At 40.2% G+C, this 9451-nt stretch overlaps 1 protein-coding gene across 1 annotated transcript in view; it reads left to right on the forward strand.

Moving 5' to 3' along the window:
- The window catches only part of ARSJ (arylsulfatase family member J), a 43023-nt gene extending 39436 nt beyond the window's left edge, over positions 1–3587 (forward strand). The window contains exon 2 of the mRNA XM_009560701.2: positions 554–3587. Coding sequence (XP_009558996.2) covers positions 554–1955 — 1402 coding nt within the window. The 3' untranslated portion in view covers positions 1956–3587. The remainder of the gene's footprint in view (positions 1–553) is intronic.
- Positions 3588–9451: the final 5864 nt, after the last annotated feature.

Raw genomic sequence — 9451 nt, forward strand, 5'->3', positions numbered from 1 at the left:
CAGAAATCGGACTGTGGGGCTTTCAGTATCGTGCTCACCATGAGAGCTGATCCCAAGTGAGTGCTGTAGCACTTGTTCATGCTCAGAAGAAACAATGCAATCATTCAGCTTTCTAGGTTTGTCTTGTACATAAGGGACTGCTAGCTTTGAAGTACTGCTGCCCAAATAATGGTTTGCAGGCAGCACGTTGCCTCTGCAATCCTTTGGCGTTGCTCGCAGCTACGAGGAAATGAAATGAGGCCAGCAGGGAGAGCAGTGTGTGATGCTGCTGTGTCATGTTTCTCCTTCAATATCGTTGCCCACTGGCCAAAGGAGGTGGGGGAACTGCTCTTAAACGCTTGTGAAGTGAAACAGATGCCGTTCTCCTGTTTCAGCAGATTTAATACTACGACCTCTTTAGTTTTTGACACACATGCTTCAAAGTGTTTCCAGAGAGAATTGCTGCATGCATAGGAATATTTTCTGTTACGTTTATGTGCATGAGTGTCCACGCATAAGGGCTTGAGCATTTCTTTCCCACTCTGCCTGATGCCTGTCTCCTCCCTGCCTCCAGGTACCAGATACACACCGGCCTTCAGCACTCCATCATACGGCCAACGCAGCCCAACTGCTTACCTCTGGATAACGTCACGCTACCTCAGAAGCTGAAGGAGGTTGGTTATTCAACACACATGGTTGGCAAATGGCACTTGGGGTTTTATCGCAGAGAATGCATGCCCACACAGAGGGGATTTGACACTTTCTTCGGCTCACTCTTAGGCAGCGGCGACTATTACACTCACTTCAAATGTGACAGCCCAGGGATATGTGGCTATGACCTGTACGAGAACGACAACGCAGCTTGGGACCACGACAATGGCATCTACTCGACGCAGATGTACACACAAAAAGTACAACAAATCTTAGCTTCTCATAACCCCAGGAAACCTATATTCTTATATATTGCTTACCAGGCTGTTCATTCGCCTCTTCAGGCACCAGGCAAGTATTTTGAACATTATCGATCGATAAATAACATCAACAGGCGAAGATATGCTGCGATGCTAGCTTGTTTGGATGAAGCCATAAACAACGTAACGCTTGCTTTAAAGAAGTACGGTTACTATGAGAACAGCATTATTATATATTCTTCAGATAATGGCGGTCAGCCGACAGCTGGGGGAAGTAATTGGCCTCTCCGAGGAAGCAAAGGGACCTATTGGGAAGGAGGTATCCGTGCTGTTGGGTTTGTCCATAGCCCCCTTCTGAAAAACAAAGGGTCTGTGTGCAAGGAGCTTGTGCACATCACAGACTGGTTCCCCACTTTGATCACACTGGCAGAAGGGCAGATCGATGAAGATATCCAGCTGGATGGCTATGATATATGGGAAACCATCAGCGAGGGCAGGCGTTCTCCACGGGTGGACATCTTACACAACATTGACCCAATTTACACCAAAGCCAAAAATGGGTCCTGGGCAGCTGGCTACGGGATCTGGAACACTGCGATTCAATCCGCCATCAGAGTGAATCATTGGAAACTACTGACTGGAAATCCAGGATTTAGCGACTGGGTACCTCCGCAAGCCTTCAGTAACGCAGGCCCCAACCGCTGGCACAATGAACGCGTTTCGTGGTCAGCTGGCAAGACAGTGTGGCTTTTCAACATAACTGCTGATCCGTATGAACGAGTGGACCTCTCTGCAAGGTATCCAGATGTAGTCAAGCAGTTGCTGCGGAGGCTTTCACAGTTCAATAAGACAGCGGTTCCTGTTCGATACCCACCTAAGGACCCTCGGAGTAATCCAAAGCTGAACGGAGGAGTCTGGGGCCCGTGGTTTAAGGAAGATGACAAGAAAAGCAAATCAGATAAAAGTAAAGGTGCAAATAAGCAAAAGAAGAACAAGAACAAGAAAAAAGCAAATCGGAAAAAAGGGCAATCATTACATTGCCGTTCACGTCTTGCAGGTGGATAGACTCTAAGCACACTCTTTTACCACGTCTAAGTCAGTTTGGCCCAACTTGAACTTCTCACAGAACATACTAGAAATGCTAGCTCTGCACTAAGGATGGAAGTCGTCACCTTTTAATTCTGTCTCTGATTTCACCAGTACAAAATATCTCAACACTCTGTCTTGAGTGTATGTAAACAATGACATGACAAACTTTCTCCTCTACGGAATGAATGGTGCTCACCCATCACAGCTACATTCCAGATAACAAGGGCAGTAACACCTGATTGCAGTAAACTCTGTTTTGATGCACAAATGGTGGTTCCTTGCCTATACTAGTTGGAATATTTGGAGAGTATGGAGGTGTTAATGGCAGATGTTCTCAAACTTGACCGATGATTCATAGAGAGAAAGGACAAACAAAACTTGAGAACCTCAGCGGGTCAGAAAGTGTCAGTCACCAACCTATGATATTTTTGGATACGACACAGCAAAAACATGAAGCCATCAGAGTAATTTTTCAGAGGTGCCGGGGAGGGAGGTGTAATAGGAGTAAAGCTGCTTTGAATTAGACTTTGTCTGTCTTGCATAAATCAGAAATACTTTAAAAATCTCCCAGATGTGCTAAGCTCCCCCCATTTGTAGTAAAACCAGAAGGCTGATCTTCAACATGTGAACAGGTAGCACACACCATGTATAATTTATTAAAGGCAGAGACAAAAAGACATCACCAAAGTGAATGTAATATTTAAACACTTTAAGATAACTATACAAAAAAATGAAAAAGACCTAATTTATTTTACAGCACAATACTTATTTCTCTTCCATTAAAACGGTAGTGGGTGATGCGAGGTCCCCCTTTGGGTGCTAGGGTGGTTTGGGGTTTTTTTTTTCCCTTTGATTTTTAATTTTATTTCCAGTCATTCATTCAGAGTTTTATTTAACAGATCCGTATCCTGAGAGTACTGTAAAACGAGAAAATACTGTATACACTGCTAGGATGAGAAACGAGAATGATTCAGGTGCATCATTTCATTATGTGTTTGCTTCCAAGTATTTTGAATGTAACAAAGTGATTATTTAATTTAGTGGTCACATTAATATTGTTCAGTTTCTGTACAGAAGCTAGGCCATCTTTATGTCTGGGGGGAAAATTCTACTTTAAACCCTTTTATTTATGTATCTATTAAAATAGTTTATTTTTATGGCACTCATAAAAGTGGTCTGCCTCTTTTATGCATCAAAGATAGAAATGCTGTCCTTATTTATTTTAAGCAAACTCAGTAAGCTGTTTTATTGCTATTGTTTTTGGTGCACGGATGATTTTATAACATTTTGCTTCTGAAACAGAATTTCTTCTTCCAATATGTCTAATTTGAGACATGGTTCAAATCTTGCCCTTTTCCAAGGTGTCTGCATGGATGATTAATGGATGTTCTGACTGCATATTCTTGGTGATCTGTGGTAACTGATACAGTACATACGCAGATATGAGTTTCAAGATTAATTATGTTAAGTAAAATTGATGATTCATTTGTTAATTAGCTAGGACTTTTAAAATAATGTAAAATTTGAAATAAGCATGCTTTTTAGTTTCATCTCCCTTGACTCAGAAATCACATTTATATAAATGGCTTACAGTTGAAAAATCAAACATTTGGAGAGTTAACGCACAATAAAATCTGAATAATGTTCAAAGCTCCAACACCCCCTGACCTCTTTTGAAAAGAAACCAACTGTGGGCGTACACTGCCAAATCTGGTAAAGTGCATATTTGCAGCTCTAAAGCAGAATGAAGCTGTCCTTAACGAACATTCAGAAACAAGTTAGTCATATTTTAGAGTTACTTTTGTAATTAATACACTGGGGAAAAGGTAGAAATGGACTTCTTGGATAGTTACCTATAATTATAATTCTAAAAGGATGATGTGTATCTGCATAAGTGTTTATAGAGCCATCAGATCATGGAATATCCTGAGTTGGAAGGGACCCACAAGGATCATTGAGCCCGACTCCTGCTTAGTATCATCACTGTTATTTTTCATGTTGTGTGGTCCTTAAGAGGACTAATTAATTTTCTTTGAAACCTTGAGATCCAGACTATTCAATGAGTAATCAGGAACCCAAATGTTCTCTGATTTCTCACTTGTTTTTTAAATGTATCTCTGATGTTCTTAAAAGAAATAATAATAATATCTTGAGATATTATTCTCCAAAATGTGATGTATAAAATCCATGGCTTTGAGAAAATATATGTCTTTTTTGACCTTTGAGAAAAAGTTAGTCTGGATCATCTATGAATAACCTAATATATGCCCCAATTGGACAGAAGTCATAAAATTGACTCTTTATGACGTAAATTTTTACTTTGGGAAAGAATCTACATTTCAGTAATAAGCATTAGCAGAGAAGTCAAGGAAGCAGGAACTGATTTTGAAACATTATACTGTCTAGTTTACAACTTAACACATAAATCACTATGTTTGTGTTTGAAATACCCCTGTGCTGTGCACTTAGTTGAGCATTAGAAAGAAATAGTAACGTTTCTGACTTTCCAAAGTCATTTTAAAGAGGCCAGAATTAGATGTGTAAGCTAAACTATACATAAAAAAAGAATAAGGTATTTTAATTTATTTTGGCACAATAGAAACAAGGCAGTGTAATAAAGTGTTATCCTCATAAAATCAATGATTGCCCTTTTCCATGAAAGTTTTATGGTCGCTTTGGCAACTTGCTCTGAAGCAAGTAGAGAGCATTATTCTCTGAAAACATTTTGTTCTATAATTATTTATATCTGTTCTCTCTTAGGCAAAATGGGAGTCCTTGAAAGTAATCGCTGCAAAGCAGAGCAGTGGATCAGTTCTTGCATGCCTGTGTATTAAATAAATGTGCCACAAGAGTAAGTGTTTGCAGAGTGCACAATGGGAGTACGTTCTCTAAAGCTGCCCTGGCTCTTGTTAGGCTGATTCCTTTGAAACTGATACTATGATCTGGGATAGGGCAAAAGTAGGATTTAGGGCGGGTTAGAAAATACCTACAATTTGGAAGCTTTTCTTAATCTTTTGCCGAAAAGACCTTGGTGTGAAAACACCATGGTGCAATCTTCCTGTCTACTCTCATGCGTTACTCCAGGAGCGCAATGGTCTCTACGTGGTGGTGATACTGTTTAGGTCTCAAACCTGACTTTATGTTTGCAGAGTTGTAAGTGGTTCAAACACTATCACTGCAGGATTTCACAAGTTATTTATGTCTCAGAATGCACTGCAAGCCCAGTCTTGGGGAAGGTATGAGAGGTAAACACTGCAATTGGTTCAAACAAAGCTGTTGGGCTTACTGAAACCACAGCCCTATACCCTGAAGGACAACCAAAGCCCTTCGAATTGTTGGGCAGACATAGCGTGGGAGTTAGCACTTTACTGATGTGTTTCTGTGAAGGCACTCTTAAGAACTAATTCATATTTGATGTAAGTCAGTAACTGTTCTCTTTACCCATATTTTTATGAGGTCTAGGAAAACGCTGGGTGAGGGGAGGGAAGGTGAGGAAGATTTACTCATTATTTTTAAGTTGTCTCAAGCCTTCTATTAGCCACGTGCTATATGGGTGCAAGAAAAAGGCAGGTCTGAGATTAGCTCTTTGATCTGGTCTTGGTGACATCCACACCTTTGGGAGGACCAGCCTGAGCAGGGAGACAATATTTCTTCCTTTTCTATGTAGTGTTGCTAGCTGTGATCCTGGATCATCATTTCCACACCAAGGCATTTGGAAGAGTGAGAAGGATAACTGCAGGAAAGAGAGGAAGAAATAAAAAGATGAGAAATTAAAAGACCCAACAAACCAGAAGGAAGAAAACCTTGTGATCTGTGCTCCCTGAACAGAGTTTATCATGCTGAATTGCTTTTTAAAATCTTGTAAGTGTGAAAAATTGTTTGTGTTGTCATTCCTTTTCAGGTTTTCTCAATTTTATTCTAAAGCACTTTGAATTACTTTTCTAATGGTTAGATAATTTTATCACGTTACCTTTTTATTATTGTGGTGGTGGTATTATTTAGCTTTATGTAAAGTTGGAGAAAAAACACTATCCTGGCTACAGATAAAGACCAGTGGAAGGAAGAATGGTAAGTAAACCTAACAAGGCAGTCTTGATATATATGGGTCGTGTTGTAAGATGTGGGGGAAAGTCCATGCAGTTGTGAAGTTCAGTCGTGGAATGTGAGTTCTCGTAGCTAATGAAGTTATTAGCATCTGAAGACATCCAAAAGGTTCCTCTGTCTGCTGGGACATGAGGCTTTCTGGAAAGTGAATTAGGTCGTTAAACTCAACAACTTTCTCTTTCTCCCTGGAAGTAATGGGTGCTGATTGGATTTCTAGCTGGTGAAAGAGCACGCGTTTCTATCTGTGCAGGGTTGTACATAATGTGTTATCTGTGGTATCGTCTAGCCAGCATTGGAGCTTAGGGGTTTGTGATCCTGCTGCACAGATTAAGCTGTTTTTTTTCTTTCTCTGTATTTCATGCACTTGCACGTTCAGCAGCCAACACTCACACTTCTACACAACTGTCCGCATTTTGAAAGTTATCTTTTACAAAGCTTTCTGCCACAGAAAGTGAGACAGCAACTAAAGTTAGAACATAGGAGGTCAGGTAGTGGGCTGCAGCGTTTAGGAGACAAAGTAGGGACAGACTTGCTGTTAAAATGTCTTACAGTTGAAGTAGCTTCAGGTTCGGTTCAAGGCAAAGAATAAGGAGTAGTTTCCACAATGCAATGAGGCAAAAGAAATTAGTATGTCTGATTTCTCCTACAAGGGCATACTGAATTCCTCCCAGGGGCATTCTTCAGTGCAAATAGGGGTGCTGGATCCACCAGCTCCTTCTCCAAAGGTGGTTCAGAAAATCTCTGAAGGAAGAAAATAACATATGGCATATTTTGTAGGATTTTTTTTTTTTAGTTATGGAGATCAATGAACAAAGGATTGCACCTTTGCTGACCATGGCTGTGCGTTATACACGAGCCCTGGAAAGAATACATGGTAATTTTCAGTATGTAACGTTGACAGAACCACTACAGGTTCCTTTTGACATCTTGTTTTAAACCCAGCGAATATTAATCATCAATGTTCAAGCAAAGGAAGTAAAATCTAGTTCACCTCATACTACATATACTCTAAATTATACTATAATGTTAGGTTCCCTTTTCCAAAAGAGAACATTAGCTCAGAGAAAGGTGCTGGAATGCATAAAATACCTGTTGACTCCTGACTTAATGAGCTACACTCTCACTACAGCAGTAACTTTTCTTTTGCTTCTCTCAATCTTTTATTTTCTCGTTCCCAAGAACAGGCAGAGAATGCATATTCCCAGCAGGAAAAAAAACAGTGTAAGATTTAGTTTAGCAGGTGGATAACACAAGCTTCACTTCAGCATTCCATTCCCGTTCGTCAGAGTACTCAATAACCTACTTAATTTCATTTCTGTGGAACAGTGGTCAAGGTTTTGATGAAGTGGAGGGGTTGTGTAAAACTTAGGTCAGTGCAAAAATAGGAAAAATGTTCTTTTTCTCTGAATTATGCTTGGTTTCACCTCTGCCAAGCAAGTTAACAAGTATAGTTTTAAATACAGTTAACAGCCTGAAAGAAGGTCAAGTGCTTGGATTTGAATTAATGTTGCAACAAGTGTATATTCCATGGTATGGTTAAAAGTTGTTTCATAAATTCCCTTCATTTCAATGATAATCATGGCAATGTTGCGAAAGTTTAGCTTGTGACTGAAGTAACAGAACTGATTAATGACTGTTATTGTGAATTTCCATAACAAGTGGAGTACAGGGTCCTGAAATGTCATTCCAACATAACTTGAAAAATATTTTTTTCAAAATTCCTTATAAACATCAGAGGCTCAGTAGAAGTCAAGTATTTAATCACCTAAAATTAAGTGCAGGCTGTGGTGTTTGTTGTAATTCTCCAGCTTTGCTCAAAAAGATCTCTTTCTCTTTTGAGAAACTACTTGGCAAGGACTTGTTTATTCCTCCTTTAAATGCAGCTTTGCTTCCTAAGTCAAGATCAGCCAGCACAGAACTGCAGGCAGGAGAGAGACAAAGGGGCTCTAAAGGTTTTAAGCTGAAAGTGGGGAGATTTAGGTTAGATATTAGGAAGGAATTGTTTCCTGTGAGGGTGGTGAGGCCCTGGCCCAGGTTGCCCAGAGCAGCCGTGGCTGCCCCATCCCTGGAGGGGTTCCAGGCCAGGTTGGATGGGGCTTGGAGCCCCTGATCCAGTGGGAGGGGTCCCTGCCCATGGCAGGGGGTGGGACTGGGTGGGCTTTGAGATCCCTTCTAACCCAATCCGTTCTATTATTCAGAGTAAGAACAGTTGATAGAGCGTAGTTTGGAAAAGGACATCACTCGTATCAGAATCCAATACATTTGGAGATATTTTCCAAAATCTAGTGTGATAGACTAATTCATTCCTTTTAGAAAACCAAGATATATTTTTCTTTATCAGGGTGGCTAGAGAGGGAGGGGAACCATGGTCCTGTAGGAAAATGATGAGTACGAAGCTGTGACTGGTGTCATACAGGGAATGAAGAAACTACAAGTTGCTTAAAAGGAACATTTTAGGAAGGTAAACTGAATGTCATTAAAGAAATACTTCATCTATCATCATCTGGTTTTCTTCTAAAAAAACCCCAGCCTTCAAAGCTCTGAATATTGGCAAAACTTTAAGGCCAAGGGTACAAATATAATATTGTACCTTTGGGCAACCCTTTTAAGACTTTTACTGACAGCCTTCCTTCTTTTTAGTGATTGGTTCCAGTTTTATTTGGGTTTTTATTAGCAGATTTCATTCCCCTTTATCGCTCTGGATGGATTGCATATAGTCAGTGTTGATAAAGACCATATTGGAGCTTTTTGGTTGGTGGTGTTTATCTCTACCAAATTGCAGTCTCTTAGCAAGACCTATTTCTAATAAATAATTGATCTCTTTTGCTCTGTGTGAAGCTATTGAGGATTTGAAAATTACATTTACGTCATCGCCGTTCTAGTTGGACAGCAAAGTCTCTGCAGTTAATAAACGTTAACCTCCACAAAGAAGGCTTTGCAGAGATACAGTGGGAGTGCACAGCCCTGGCCTCCAGCCCAGATGACTTCAGCAACTCACAACCTTTTGTCTTTAAACATGATTTCTGTGAGATTTTTACTGCGACTAGATTTTTTTTCTTCCCTTCTCTTTGGAAGGAAAAAAAGGATAAATGATTAATTTTGCTTTTGCCATCAGATGTGAAAGTCTGCTTGGAAAGCCCCCTGCGTAGAGAGGCAGTGCAACAAGAACAAGAAGTGCCTGGTTTGTGTCAGGAGTAACACACTGGGCTGCTTCCATTCCCACCTCTCCTCAGGCTCCCACAGCCCCAGCTATCAAGTCATGAACAGGAAAGTCATTAAATCTTTTAGCATGTGAATATGCCGAGATCCAATAGTTATCATCAGATAATGAGCAAGTTTAGATGAAACTGTACCCTTTCTGGTTCCTG

Source organism: Cuculus canorus, chromosome 4 (assembly GCF_017976375.1).
Source record: "Cuculus canorus isolate bCucCan1 chromosome 4, bCucCan1.pri, whole genome shotgun sequence".
NCBI lineage: Eukaryota > Metazoa > Chordata > Aves > Cuculiformes > Cuculidae > Cuculus > Cuculus canorus.